The sequence below is a fragment of the Hippopotamus amphibius genome, chromosome 2 (assembly GCF_030028045.1).
Source record: "Hippopotamus amphibius kiboko isolate mHipAmp2 chromosome 2, mHipAmp2.hap2, whole genome shotgun sequence".
NCBI lineage: Eukaryota > Metazoa > Chordata > Mammalia > Artiodactyla > Hippopotamidae > Hippopotamus > Hippopotamus amphibius.
In genome coordinates, this window is record NC_080187.1 from 102672003 (window position 1) to 102688518 (window position 16516).

The 16516-nt window shown below is 34.0% G+C and overlaps 1 protein-coding gene across 1 annotated transcript in view; it reads left to right on the forward strand.

The window, feature by feature from the left end:
• The window catches only part of FBXO8 (F-box protein 8), a 36512-nt gene extending 20437 nt beyond the window's left edge, over positions 1-16075 (forward strand). The window contains exons 4-6 of the mRNA XM_057724760.1: positions 11973-12091; positions 13943-14139; positions 15440-16075. Of these exons, the coding sequence (XP_057580743.1) occupies positions 11973-12091; positions 13943-14139; positions 15440-15627 (504 nt within the window). The 3' untranslated portion in view covers positions 15628-16075. The remainder of the gene's footprint in view (positions 1-11972; positions 12092-13942; positions 14140-15439) is intronic.
• The last annotated feature ends 441 nt before the right edge of the window (positions 16076-16516 follow it).

Here is a 16516-nt window from a genome sequence, read left to right on the forward strand (position 1 = left end):
TCTGAAATTGGTAGTGAACATGGTTTAACTTTATATTATAGGTTTATTTTTATTTATATTTCTATAAATATGTTTATAAATTTTTAAAATAATATCCTCAATGGGGTCAGGATTTTTTAAAACTATGTAAGCACATTTTTCCTGTGTTCATATAAAAAGACCCACATACACATGATTGTATGCATTCTATTAGATGGATCTGGGATAGAATCTGTTACGAGAAACATTTTGAATTTGACCTGAGCATATGTTTTAGATGGAAGTGTGTGTGCAAATTATTTTCAAGATATCATCTTCTTTTCGTTACTGGACCAGCTAAAATAGAAACAGGAAATTTGGAGGAGTTCTTCATAAGAAAAGAACTCAGGAGTTTGTACTCCATTTTTACAATATCTCATATATTAAATCTCACTCATTTTTTGCTCCAGTATACAGCAGCAGAATGTTCATTGCCATTACTTCATAGCATAGAAACAATGAAAAATAACTTTTGTTCCTGGAGATGGAAAACCCTAATATCATCAGAATGTGCACATTTCCCAAATGTATTCTTGGAATAATTATTCCACAGTATAATGGACATAGTCAAAGGATTTCCCAAGTCTAATAAATTTGTCCATGATAGCTTACAATTAGTTGGCTTATTTACAGAATAACTTGTCAAAGCCTCTAATATATTGATGCTCCTTGTGAATATCTAAGAGGAGGGTGTTGTAAGCAGTGTTATGCAAGTTTATTTGACATAGTGTCTTTTTGGCAGGTAGGGGCATGGGGCATATACAGTAACATTCCAGGGAACACATTCCGAGATATGCTATTGTAGATTATCTGTAATCTTACTATGTGTAAATGAATATGTGTTCCTAAATGACTGGACACCTGGATTGAATGATTGAAATATCCTATTGTTCGCTGACAGCTATCTGATGTTTATTTTACCTGTAATGTTCTTTCTTACTGAAAGTCTATTGATCTATAATTATTTGTTCTTTTTCCTTTGGTCTGATAGTATTAATTACAAAAAAAAGTAATCAAATCGAGAATTGAGTCTTGAAAAATAAGAGCTTTATTCATGTTCTGTGTTTTGATTGATGTACTCTAACATGTGAATGAAAATGTTAGTTTGGAAAATAAGGGTAGGAGGACAAACCTGATAGCAATATTGTATTCAAGTAACTATCTGTAGACATTGATTAAGTATCCTTGTCAAATAAATTGGAACAAATCATTCATCATTATATCCTTGGTATCTCATTCTCAATACTAACTCAAATCTCCTGCAACAAGGGTATTCCCAGGGAAGGTTGACAGGCTGCTAAAGATGCTTTTTAGTTCATCAAACATACTGCCTTTTGAGGTTTTAACCTTAGTTCTACAGGTCTAGAAATTTGATCAGTCTCTCAAGAATAAATTAAGCTATAGATAGTAGAACCTGAACCAGGTTGACAGTAAGCTGGGTATGCTTTGAACAGTGCCTCATAGCGTAAAGAAAGAGAGAATGCCTAAGTTCTTAGCTAATGTTACAAACTAAAATATATCTAGGAATAATTGGGTCCTCAGTGCCCTTCACTAGGGTGCTCCACTCAGTACCACATTTTATGATCTGCTACCTATAGTACCCATTTTCCCTGTATGTTTCATCTAGGGTGTTTTGTCTTGAAAGAATAAAAAACCTAATAATGGCTTAAACCATATGATTTATTTACTTCAAAAGATACCCAGAATGGGTATCTCAGAATTATTTCAGTGATACAGTGGTCTCATCATGAGACGTCAGTGTGTTGACTTTTGCCCTCTCTTGATAACACGGTGGCTACCACTACTCAAGATATCACATTCTCTCTCTCTTTTTTTTTTTGTACCCTCAGCACAAAAGCAGCAGACTCTCTCCTCAAATTCCTTATGCTTATTAGGGAGAAAAAATCTTTTCAGGAGCCTCCAGTATGCTTCTGCTCATTTCTTGTGAACAGAACTGAATCACGTGAACACCGCTAGACCAGTAGAGAACAGAGTAGAAAGGGTTATACGATTGGCTTAGACATTAACATGATTTAGCAATCGTGGCTGAGATACTAGAAGCAGTGCAAGAGCAAAGTGGCCTTTGGGCAGGCCTCCAAGTGTCAGCAACACTGTTTTCACTACTGAGCCACTTGAAAATGTGTGATTCTGCTTGCCTTATTTCTAGGGCTCTGCTGGTTTAGAGACATTAAAACCCAAGGCAGGAATGTTGACACCAGAGGCACAACGATTCTAAATGCTTGGGGAGGCTAGCTTCTTGCCATTTTAGGTCCTCCTGCCACTGAGCAAACAGACCAAAAGGAAAAACATTTAAAAAGGTATGAGGGTAGATAATTATGCTGTGGTGAAGTGAATAAACCTAGCTACCAGAAGGAAATAGTTACTGCTACACAGTGTGGAAAAACAAAAGGATATAGGCGGAGCTCAGGACATGTCTAGAGTTCTAATTCCACTGTATCCTATTGTGAGAGTTATTTTTGAAAAATCACAGTAGTCTTGTATGGGCAGGGTTTAAATCCCATCACTTAGACGTCTCACTAGGTAAAGAACCTCAACCAGCTGAGAGGCTGGCTCCATTCCTCAGGAGCTGGATATAGATTATCCCAAGCTAATCATGTTACTTCCATCCCCCTTGGCTTCCATGACATCCATGTCATCCAGTTCTGACCTATGAGATTGGAAGAGACTGGCAAAAGAGTACTGCATATGCACACACACACTTCTGGACAGTGGTGTGAATATATAAGGATGTAGTGACAGGAACACCTGTGGCCACCTTGCAGCCATGTAGGTTGTTAACACATCAGGAAGGACACATTGAAAAGAAAGAATTGAGTCCACGTTACCATGTGTGAACCAAAAAAAACCTAGAGCCTTAGTAGTTTGGGACTTCTTATACAAGGTAATAAATCCCTGTACTTTTTTTGAATTGCAGTTCCTGTTGTTTGCAATCAAAACATCCTAATGCTGCATCCTCCTCATCATCATTATTACTGCTGTTACCCAAACTCGTAGGAGTTTGATGTGAAACCCTGAACAAAAAGTTTTCCATAAAAATAAACATAGCTAATTCTCATTAGCAAATTAATTTAATCTCGTTTGCTGATGAGAATTTAATTAGAGCAAAAAGAGCTAGTTGACAATGAGAGGAGTTCCTCACTAAATACAGCTTCTCCTCTACAAAAATTACCCCAGAGACCTAAAATGCTCACGTTCATTGGCAAAGTCCCTTTACCTTGATCATTGCTAGAGTCAAAGTGCAAAACTATGCCTCTCAGACACTAAATAGTATCCTCTGTCTAGAAAAGTTAATAACCTTCAACCTGGTACAGCTAGTCAAGTCATACTACACTAGAGGCCATTAACTCTCTTAAGGGCAACATGGTGTATGTGGGTATGTGTATGTATGTATGTTTCTATCTGTTGCAATCTGATCTATCATGTGTTGGTTTTATGATTAAGAAGACAACTTTATCCTGTATCTATTAGGTCAACTTTATTTTACACTCTGCCCTGACCATACTATATCACCCTCCCTTACCTTCCTTGTCTCCAGAAGGCATCCCAGCAAGTGGTTTAGTCCACAGAAGGACATTTTTTTGTAGACCCGGTATAAACCTTTCAGAAGCTTCAAAAGAATCAATTTCCCAGGCCCCTGTCTAGTTTGTATCTAATTGAAAAAGATTCAGGCCTAGAGTATTCCATAGTTTGTTCATATCTCAAACCACCTGATGGGCTTTGGTTTTGTTTTCCTAAGTATGTTATAGGAGATACTAATTTGCTACCTCATTTAGTTTTGGGGCAAAAGCTTACTGAAATTAGTGTTCAATATACTGATCTAGGACTTTGAACTAGACGAAAAAATAAAATTAGAATATTTTAATTGTAATATTTTAGCACCACCACACTCATAATGCAAATTTTAAAACGTGAAATGCTAAAATGAGCAAGATTTTCTCTTTGTATCAATTTTGTTGCCAATTTAGTTAAATGTACCTAGAGACTTTGCAGTATTGTATTAACATTTTAAGTACATTTCAAAGAAAAACCTGTTTGCCTTTTGTTTCCTCGTTATACCCTATCTGATCACATTGACACCTCTACAGTGTTCTTCTTTGTCTGATGTGACCTGCAGTTTCAGTGAAACTTGACATCACTTTTTTGGTTTGAAGTTCTCAGCTTTAATGTCCAAGGTAGTGTCTCTCCTACGTGTCTTTCTTGAATGTGAAATTGCTGCTACCAATGTCACAATAGATGTCACTCAAATATGAGTGCTTTATCAGAAATTGAAAAGACAATATTTCCTCAATTATTAGATATCATCAATTGTACACCATTCATCAATTTAATTGCAGCTTTGAAATATGGAAGTATGAAGGAAACACTACATTAACTGCAATTTTTTTAAAGATTTCTTTTTTTTTTTTTTTTTTTTTTTGATATGGACCATTTTGAAAGTCCCTGTTGAACCTGTTACAATACTGCTTCTGTTTTTTGGCCGAGAGGCATGTGGGATCCCAGCTCCCTGACCAGGGATTTTTTTCCCTTTCATATAAAGTTTTTAGAGGTGCCTTCTTCATAATCAAAGTCTTAAGATCTTTCTGAACCACTTATTAGCTGTTAAATTTATCATTAGAATGACACGTTGCTTTTTATTTTTGGAATGGTGATTTTGACCTTAAGGAGTTTATAATTCAAGGCATTTATAGTGTACTGGTCCAACTTGCAGGTTTTTGTTATTTTTTTTTTCTTTTATGATTTTCTTTTCTTCCCCCTGTTTGAATTATATAATCTTTACAAGTTTACAGCTTCTTTTGAAAGTCGTCTGGAAGCTTTGTACAAAGAGATTCAAACATTCATTCAACAGATATTTATTAGGTGTCTCTCCACTTAACTAGTTGTATGACTTTGGCCTTAGGCAAATTATTTACACTCTCTGTGCTTCAGTTTCCCTATCTCCAGTATGGGGACAATAATATTACCTGTATCAAGGTGATGTTGTGAAGATTTAATGAAATAGTATGTGTTAAATGCTTAGTGCTTCTAAGTGCTCACCAAAATGTAGCTTTGTATTTATACTAGAAGCACAGCTATACACACCACACTATCAGGAGAAGGCACTGCTCGAAGTTTGGGGGTTCTTCCTCTCCTGGAACTTCTGGATTTGTGGTAGATTAATATCTGACACCTGAGTAATGGTCCTTCGTGAAGTGTATAAATATCAGTCACACCAACATCTTATAGGTTTGTGTGGTGATTTACTTTGCCTTTAATTTCATTTTCTGACACGTGTTAAACAATCTTCGCATATATAGTAACTTTTTGGTTCAGAGGTACTGCTTAGTTTAATCTTTTTGAAGACATTTTAAGCAATAAATCGAGGTCCAAAATTATGTTCAAATTAAAACGTGTCTTGGCTGAAATGGTGGTACGATGACAGATGTTTTAATTACATGAAGTATGCACATGTGCTGGCAGTGAAATTACCATTTAAATCCCAACTTCTCTGCTTGTTTGCTATTAAGATTTGGGCTTTTTAAAAAATCTTTTTTTTTTTAATTTTAACACCTTTTGAAAGTATTTGTTAGAACATTAAAAAATCTTGTTTATTTAAAAATCGATTCAGAGCAGTTAAAATACATTTATAAATGTACATTCTAGAATCTAGGTAATATGATAAAATTATAATTTTTATTTATCAAAGTAGAGTCAGTTATTAAACAGCCATAATGTATGTATGTATGTACTTATGTACATGTCTATAAATGCACATATTGCAAATGAAATATTTGTGTGTGATTTTTTTATAACCTGGGAATTCTAAACTAACATTAGTGCTCAAATGTGTCACTTTGTCACTAATTTGAAGTGTTATTAATCACACCTTAACCTAATAGAGTTTTATCTTCATATTTTGATTAGAATGCTGTCTTTCTAATTTACAGACAGATTAGAGATGGAGCTTTTTCTAGAAGCTTACCTCACCTACCAGCAATTTTGTCTATACTAGTTACAGTAATGATCACTATATTTAATTATTAGTAGTAATTTATCACTTAGGAAGTAACATCATCTGCAGGCAGTGATCTGTCCTAGTTACAGGTGTGACTCCTTGGGCACTATTAGAATTCACAGATATGACTTGTTTTCTGTTTGAGGTTATTAGAACCAATCAATAGGGACTTTTTAGTGTTATTTGAAACCTTAGATAATGAAGTTCATGTTATTTTGTCTGATGTCATTGCTTTCTCTCCTATGAAAAAGAAAGATCTGTCCCATTCCTCTCCTCCATTTCTCCTGGACTCCACTCGAGATGTTTCTCCATTTTTCTTTTCATTTTCTTTGAACCGTCCCTCCTTTTTGTGAGTTTCCTGTTGACGTCTTCTAGCACGTGTGACTGTTCTTAGCAATTCCTCAGCGCTGTGCACTTTCACGTAAGAAAAGCCCTCCATAAATTGTTCTTGGCAGCTGAAAGCCTCGCCAGTTCAAACAGGTCCATGAATAAGCTGACTTCAGTCTGTATTCCATACTCATGACTTTTCATTATCCTCCAGATAGATTGTGGTGTTCTGATCAGTTTCAGTAACTGAATCAGAGGGAATTGGCTACATAGGCCCTCTGCCTTCTCTCCACAACTGTCACTTCTCCACAGAAGTGTGGACAGCATGTGCTCTCTGTTCTTCCCAGGGAACAGACAAGATGGAAATCTGCAGCTCAGATTTCAAACTGACCATCAGCATTATCTTCACGTTTCTTTCCCAGTGTTTATTACTCCCTTTCCTTTTAGTTATGTCACTTAGAACCTTCCAGTGAATAGCCTAGTTGTGGATACCTGAGTCAGAGGAAAACATTACTTATTACTCTTATAAAATAACCTTTCTACATAGACAACTCTAAAAACTTGGGCATAGTTTTTGCTATAGTTTTTCAATCTATCGTGACTAGATTAGGAATAATTAGAGTAAATTACCATGAATAAAATTACTGTGAATGAATACATTGTTTGACATTTCTGAAGTTATGCGCTGAAGGTCAGTGTTATACATAGGAGAGTGGCATACCAAAACTTAGTGGGGGGAATGAAACGAAATGACAGCATAAAAACGTAGATACCCAGTCTTAAACTTGCCTTTAAATAATCTGCATTTATTTTACTTCAGCTAAAGAGCAAGGTATTGATTTTTTTTTAATTTCCAGAATACATATCCCTAGATGAATTTCACCTATTCAAGGTCTGTGTGCTTTTTCCCTTAACTATAGAGCACATGTTTTCTAATTAAATAGGAAGAGTGAGAACTGATGCACTGGATAAAAATTAATAGATTTTACATTTTCATTGGCAATTCTGATAGCACTATAAAAAGAAGTAGTATCAGAGCTGTCATCTTAATCACTGCTGCTGCTATTCTCAAACAGGACAATGGGAATACTCACCTGTAGAGGGTTGCCCTCTGATGTGCTGATTTTTTAGCAATAATTAAGATTTTAAAATAAAAGCTTTCACAATATATGTTGTATCTTATTTTTGCAGTATTTTTAGTATGAAAATGTTACATTTCAGTTGTTCATTTCACTGTGGTTAAAATGTATACTTGAATATTAATAGATCAGTTGTCATATTGAAACAAAAATTAGAAATGTTGATTGAAGTATTTTGTTTTATATTTATTGTTAAAATTTAAAGATTGTTATTCTAAAAGTTTTCAAATGTCCTTTTAAAAAGAAAATTAAATGCAGTGTCCAGTTTGCCTTCTGTTGTATAGTGTTCAAAGGACAGATTTATTACCTGAGAAGTAGTAGTCGTGGTACTAGATTTTTGCATTTTATACTAAGGCAAATTCAAACAGAACCAGCTAAAGCAAATTTTTTTACGAAATTTTTTTCCTAGGTTGTTCTTTAGGAAAACAAATTAAGGGTACTCCCTCGTATGTCAGTTTTGTTTTATTAGTGATTTCTTTTATTGATACCAACTGTTACACAATGTTTCTGCCAAGTGTCTGGGCCAGTTGCCAGTACTTTCAGTACTAGTAGTCAGCACTTTTTGAAAAAAAATTAAGACTTTATTATTTAGAACAGTTTTAGGTTCACAGCAGAAGTTGGTACTTTGCATGCCTCATTTACTAAAATTCACTTTGTCCCAAAATATATATGTATTTTTTTTTTGGTTTTGAACATGTACGTGGTAGATTTTACTTTTGAAGCACGCTGTGGATAAGAATGATTTGATTTTTTTAAAAAATGGGCTGTATTAGAAAAGGAGAGAAATACATGGGCATTTATATAATAGACAAAAAACAAAGTAGATATATCTTAAAACAGGAATTGCTCTGTCAAAAGAGCCATTCTTACAGTAGTAAGAAAATAAAGAAATGGATTATATAGAGGACTAAGCTCCAACACATCTTCTTCACTCTGAATTCCTTCTTAATATTGGTTTTAGCTATTTGCATATGTTTTCTTGAAATATTTGTGTTTGCCACCTAAATAAACATTATGTCTAAACAGCTTACCACTCTAACTGGATTAAGCCTTGGTGCTATCATTTGCGTAACAAATTTTAGTGACATACTCCATGGAGAATGCTTTACAGAATTTCTTGATTTTTTGTCTTTGAATCACTGACAACGTGTTCTATTAAAGAAAACCTTAACATGAGCTGAGATGAATTCACCTTAACTTCTAGGTTTTCCTCGCTGCTTGGTACTCCTTTTCTTCATTCCTAGTAGGTTCCCTGTTATACCCTGCACCACTGTGGGTGGAAATCTTTACTGTTTTACTCAAGGATCCAAGTCAGCTCTCTTTTCCAGCTCTCTCCAGATGGCTTGCCTTCCCTAAAAAGAAAACCAACATGTTCTCTGTTTTTGTCTTTTAATACTCTCTTCATAAACCTGCCTCTGAACCAGTACTGCTATCCTGTCCTCCAGGCTGAGGAAGGATCTTAGACCCCACCTGTGTTTTCAGTCCTTTCCCTCGCTCTCCTTTTCTCTACTTGCAGCTCCAGTTATCTCCTCTTTCTTATCTTTTTGCTCTTTAATTTTGCCATATTTTCCTCCTATCTACTAATACATTTTTTAAGTAAGTAGGCTATACTCAGTTTCCTTACCTTGCTCATTTCTTAGCTTTCTACTTGGACTTGACTATCATTACTCTGTGGAAAGGAACCTCTTGAAAGTCACTATTTTAAAACTTTCTTAGAGCAAAAAAAACTCATACTTGTCAGTGTCTATCACTGAAAATCTGGCAGCGTGCATTATTTGGGAAAGACGTTCTATAGCTTTCATCAGCTTAAGGTATAGCTTTCATCAGCTTAAGGTCTTCACTCAAACCACACACGATGTTTATTCCTTTTTCCTATGACACAGATGTCACAGGAATCTTTTCAGATGACTTAATGCCTTAATCTTTTCTTCTTTCCTAAATGCCTTCATCTTTAGACCTAATATCCCTATATCCCTCAACTCTTCCTTACATAGCATGAAGTCTAGACCTTCCAACCATCCAGTCAGGCCCTGGTTTCCTTTATTCAGATAGTTCTAGTTTGTCAGTATGCCCCATAAAATGTGGCATCCAGAATTGGACACTTTTTTAGTGAAACATGTAAATGATAATGAGTTACAACCTTCCTTTTTTCGGAAACCATGTTAATATAGGTTAATATTAATGTTCTTGATTTCCTTGCTGCCTGTGAGACACATACACACACACACACACACACACACACACACACACACACACAGAAACACACATATACTGCTGAGAGTTCTAGTCCTGATTAATAACTATAATTAATCTTCCTTTCCAAAGGAATCCCAGGTTTGAAACTGGTGTCGTCTTTCCTCAAGACCAACAGTGTTGGCTGATTTTAAGCCTGTGTTGTTTTCAGGATTGGGTTTAAAACTATCTCTTACTCCTCTGCATTTGATTGATTTTGGAGAACTCAACTGAGGTTAAATATTAAATTCTTAAACATGTGTTCCATTAAAAAAAGGAAATGACCAACAATTTATGCTTGCATAAGGCAAATGCCAATGTTAATTTATAACTAAGGAGCATCAAACAATATTAAAAGGGCATATATCAGATAATTAGAGAATTATATAGTATTTAATGGATCACAGTAGTGTTTTTGATATTTTGTAAATTTTTAAAAAGTAAATTACAATTCGTTTGTGTCTCTTAAATACAGATTTACAAGTAAGCATGAGTAAAGAACATATTAATTACTCCTTAATTGACATTCCTTTGTCTTTGAATCACTTGGATTAAAATTAAGCACTGGAAATGCTTTTAATATGTTGTTATGCTTTTAAATGGAGGAATTTTGGAAAAAAAATCAAATCTGACTTAATTTTGCAGAGTAGATTGATTAAATATACAGTCAACTCTCGATTGTTCAAACTAATGGAGGAAAGGATGGAATAAGCATTCCTATTTCTCTTGTTCCTGCCCCCTCAGACAATTGCTGAGAGCCTCGTCCCAGACAAGCTCTTTGGCTTTCCATCTTGATCCTGTTACATGCTCTTGCCTTGTATCTGCGGTGCAGCCTGAAATACGGCTTAGCATTGAGTTGACAGACTTACACATTCTCACATTCTGCTCTTTATATGCCTTTTACAATCAGTGCTTTAGGATTGCTTTTATACTTTCAAAATTCTTATGAAAACTTGATAACATTGCTAATAGCCTGTTATCCTGATGGCTTATAAAATTAGTTTTATATAAAAATCTTATCTTAGAATTACAGTTTATAGATAATTATAACCTTTCAAAAGCATAACCTCATGGTACCAAATTGCTTAAAGAATGTAATATAAAAATTTTATGAGAGAATTTTTGTCCTGAGAGTTTTTATAGAAATTCTTCCAACCATTTTGAATTCCTAATGTACGCAATATTTCTGATCACTATGTAAGTGTTTGTAAAGGGAAGAAATGCTGAAGGAATTTATGTGTGAAAACAGTATGTTGTATGTATATAATATGTCATTTTCTCTACCAATTAACTGCACACATTGTGCTATTATCCAGACATGAGCATTCATGAGAATGCATGTATCTGGATAACTGTGAGTTGAAATAAACACACCTGCCTTTTATTTCAATAACTGCACATTCAAATCCACATAAGGCATTTATTTGAATGTGACCTCCATATACATGAGAGAACATTGGTTTCAGTGTTTGATTTTTTTTGTTGCTGTTTTGTTGTTGTTGGTTTAAATCTAAAGTAGGTCACAACCTTATGGGTTACGCTTCTCTGGAAAACTTTGCATGCAGAGAAAAGGAAATTCAAAGATAAATCCTATGAAAAACATTGAAATTGTATTGTCTTAATATGTGTAGCCTCAGTGTGTATTGGAGCTAAATTCTTACAGAATGTGTCAATAGCAATGCTTAAAGCCAAAGTGTATATAACCCATAAAGCAGTCTGGAACTCTGCCCATTTTACTTTAAGTAGTTTAATTATTATTCTTTCCAGAATAAACTTGTTAGTCTTTGATTTGGAGAATGCTTTTTTCTCAAGAAGCTATTTCCTTGAAAAGTGTGTTAGAATATGTACCTGAGCTTTAAGGAATCATGTTTTCCATTAGGCTTTTAAAGTGTTTGTTATAAGGCTTATTTTTAAAGTCTATATAACAGTTCTTCCCCACGCCCCACCCCCAATTTAGGTCATATTTCTGGATAGTTAGTTTTAACTGACATGAGCCAGAAAATTGAATTAAGATTTCTTCAGGAGTCTTAACTTTGAATTTCCTACTTTTCATTGCATGTAAACTATCAACCACAAATAACAGTTTCAGTTCAAGTTCTAGCTTGTATTTTGCATGTTAAAGCTATAAAAAGTCTATTAATGCTGGAAAGAATCTATAGCTATTGTTCTGCTATTATTGCCTAATTGTTAAATTTATAAACAAAGACTGATTTTATTTATATAGACTTGTCTTTCTGTCTTAGGGAGTGAACTACTTTATGTCCAAAGGCATCCTAGATGATTCACCGAAGGAAATAGCAAAGTTTATCTTCTGTACAAGGACACTAAATTGGAAAAAACTTAGAATCTATCTCGATGAAAGGTAAAAAATGATAATTTTTCATCAGAAATGAGTTAGGTAATGCTTTTAATGAGTTATATTTTACTTTAAAAACTATACTACACAGCAGTCAATCTAGTTGCAAAATTGAAGACAGGGAAAAGACTCGTGTACCTTGCAAATCATTTCTCTTGCGAGCTTGAACTTGCTGATGAGGAAGTTACCGTTGTAAACATAAGAAGAAAAGCCCAGGCACAGACACAGAATGGAAGCCCCACATCTTTGTGATAGCAAACCCACACCAAATATTTCTGAGGAAGTTGCAGCCCTCTGTTCTTAATAACTAGGCATAAAATCTAAGTGTTTGGTAACTAAAGGTTCTGAATTTTGAAATCACCAAACTACCTTTTTAAAAATTATAGATCTCATAGTAATCTAAAGAATGCTCAAAAATGGGTTTGCTTTTTCATTGTAATTCTCTTTTTTTTTTTATTTCTCAGGATTTTTCAACCTTTGTATTTATTATATTCCTGGAACTTTGCTAGAAGTAGCCGTGTGCAGTTGATTAAAACATACACCCTGTCCTTGAGGGGTTTACAGTTCAGCACATTAGTCATTGAAAGAAATTTCTTACATAAAGATGATGTCATTGGGAATTCCCTGGCGGTGCAGTGGTTAAAACTTCGCCTTGCAATGCAGGGGTGGGTGGGGCGGGTAGTTGTAAGGGTTCAATCCCTGGTTGGAGAGCTAAGATCCCACATGCCTCATAGCCAAAATACCAAAAACAAAACAGAAGCAATATTGTAAGAAATTCCATAAAGACTTTAAAATGGTCCACATCAAAAAAAATCTTAAAAAAAAAAAAAAAAAATGGTGTCATTAACTCTTTTTGTCCTTAAGTGCTAAGTACCTAGGGATCAGCAGTTTTTCTGTAAAGAACCAGATTTTTCTGTAAATATTTTAGGGTTTGAATATAATCTCTGTTGCAGCTACTTATAACTTTGCCACTGTGTCATGAAAGCAGACATAGACAATAAGTAAACAAATGAGTGTAGCTGTGTTCTAGTAAAACTGTATTTATAGAAACAGGCAGAGCTGTAGTATTTGGCCAACTGTTGTAGTTTGCCTATCCCTACCATAAGTGACTGGTAGAAATTAAGATTATGATCATATAATCATGGTTGAGTTCAGTAAGGACTGAAGCATATTATAACAAAGTGTGACTATTAGAATGCTATTGATAAAAAATAAGTATATATGCACATATGTACACAAATATTTATATGAATTATAAACAGCCTAAATGTGTATCATTAGAATTGTTATATCCATAAGATAGGATACTGTGGAGCCATTAAAATGAAAGAGATCTTTGTGTAAAGACACAGAAAGCTGTTCACAATATACTATATGAAACAAGCAGAAGCAAATTCTAGAACAGTATAGGGTATATGTAAACACTTTAAAAAGCCTACATAAACAGTTGTTACCTCTGGTGAGGTGGATTGGTATGGAAGGTGAAGATTCTCCTTATTTTCGTAATTAAAGAAATAAGGAATTCTGTTTGTCATTTGGATTTAGCCCAGAAGATGCTTGAAAAAAAAAGTTGCCATTTTTAATACTGAAAAATTCATTTTTCCTTCATTTTATAGTTAGAATTTCTAGTTTCACCTTGTTTTGTTTTTCTATTCACAAAAGATTTTTACATTGTTTAATTTTATAAATAATCATACTTTGATTTTTTAAAATTTCAAGACATATATATGTTATAGGAATAGCTGATCTGATAATTAACAATATTTTCATCCAAAAAATAAATAATCTATGAGTTTTGCCATCTTTTTTTAATAGAGAAAAGTTAACTAATGCTGTACCTTCTTCTTTTTCTACTAGGAGAGATGTTTTGGATGACCTTGTAACACTGCATAATTTTAGAAATCAATTCTTGCCCAATGCACTGAGAGAATTTTTCCGTCACATCCATGCCCCTGAAGAGCGTGGGGAGTATCTTGAAACACTTATAACAAAGTTCTCACATAGATTCTGTGCTTGTAACCCTGATTTAATGAGAGAACTTGGCCTTAGTCCTGGTAAGAGTGTACATAGTGAATTCCTTCCTTTTCCCATTCCCATCTCCAGGTAAAAATAGTAGTAGATGAGACATTTTTCTCACTATGAGGAAAAATACTTCCCGTAATTACAAATACTTGTTTTATTGCTTCTAGCAGTGACTGGTTTGTCATAGCTATTATTTACACGTACATGTAGTAAGTATACTGTTTTAGGAGGAAAGTTAGACTTAGGTATATAAATTCTTTAAAATTCCTGTTTAAGCATTGGATATTTTTACTAGTCTAGTCAAAAACTTGAAAAATTATTCTTAAAGCTTTTAATAATAAACATATTACATAGATAACACCTAGAATTTTTCTACTAAAATGTGTTTTTAATACAACTAGTTTTCACTGTTTGTGTGTATGTATATAGGTGCATGCTATAGCCTGAGTCACCTGTGTATTTTTTCATGTAATATAGCTTTCTCTCTTCATATCAAAAATGTTGTGCTTATTTTATTACAGAAATTACAAGACCTTTTCCTATAGTATGAAATTTGTTGAACATGCTTGTGCAAGACAGTCTTTATTAAGACTGCAAGATTCTGAAAAATAAACACCATAGTAGTAGCAAGTAGTAGTAGAAAGTATCATGGTTTGTTACTGTTTTAACAGTAAACATCAACTATTGCCCTGAACGATATAAAGAAGAAAGTTTTTTGTTGCATGGGCTCAAGTTTAGCAATCTTTTCCCTCAAGTTTTACTTTTGAGATTAGCATGTGAGTTCCATACACCTTTTAAATACATATCTTAAATGAGAAGAATAATTTAATAATCTTATGAGATGTTTACATTTTATTTTCTAGTGCCAAGTTAATACATTTTCTTGTCATTAAAAATGCTTTCTAATTAAATTAGGTTTTTATAAAAGCATATATAAATAAATATCTGACTTTTTTTTTAATGGGAATATATACTGACAGTACAAATGTATTTAATGAGCAGTTGAATGGGGATATCACATTTGAAAGCAAGAGGAAAATAAAGCCAATTGTGCAATTTTTAAGTTGAGAATGACTTTTCACTATAAACTCCTGAACTATCTGCAGAAAATGCTAACTGAATTGGTGTTCAGTTAGGATGGCCGACATTCCTGTTTGCCCAGGAGAGGAGTTTCCTAGGACACAGGACTTTCATCGCCAGACTGGGGAAGGCCCAGGCTATTATGTTTAGTTATAATCTAATCTACATCTTTTGAAATTGCAAACATTTTTGCTTTGGGGACCACATTTTCAAAACCAGCTAATAATTTGAGGTGTTTCTTTTTCATTCCAGATGCTGTCTATGTACTGTGCTACTCTTTGATTCTACTTTCCATTGACCTCACTAGCCCTCATGTGAAGAATAAAATGTCAAAAAGAGAATTTATTCGAAATACCCGCCGTGCTGCTCAAAACATTAGTGAAGATTTTGTGGGGCACCTTTATGACAACATCTACCTTATTGGCCATGTGGCTGCATAAAAGCACAATTGCTAGGACTTCAACTTTTCACTTCAAGCTAAAGCCACCCAAGGACTTATGTAGCAGATATGGGGGTTACATTAGTGCTGGTCATTCCAGCCTCTATACAATCAAGCTTGAGTGTACAACCTTTTTTTCTTTTACTATTTTGTTTTTTAGAAATTTCCTTGGGGAACTAAAAAATTTTGCAGATTTTTTCTTAATTTTGCTTATCATGTTTTGCACAAAGCAGAGCCATTGTCTGACACAGCTGTTTAGGAATGTTAAACTGACATTACACTCTAAAAAGGATGGTATATTTGTGCATTAGATTTGCCTGAAAAACTTTATTCATTTCCATTCTTTTTTAAAATACCATGTAATGTGTACATATTTAACTAAAAAGATTTATAATCATAATTATTTTATTGTAAAGATTTTAACTAAAGCCTTTCCTTTTTCTGTCAAACTGAGTTCTGAAATTTATTTGATTCCGATATGAAATTATTACTGTTTTCATAAAAATTGCATCTGACCTGACTAGAAACCAATACCAGCTTCTCTTTCCTTTGAACTTCGAAAAGAGTATTGATTTGTTACTATGCAAAACAGACACTTATTTTTATAACATAAATTCATCATTTCATTTTTAAAATTGCTGCATTAGCTAAGTCTCAAGTCCTTTAAACCATAGCAAAACACGTTAAAATCTAAGGTTTCCATGCATAAGAACAAAATGTTATTAGAACTTATATCTGAAGTAGTCAGACCTTGCTATTCTCCTCATCTTGATGATTTCTGTTCGGAATCAGTCAGGAAAGGAATATTGTGAATGATAGTAAAGAGTCGTCATTCATTCAGTAAATATTTATCAAGGGCCTTCCATGTGCTAAGCATTGTGCCCGGTACT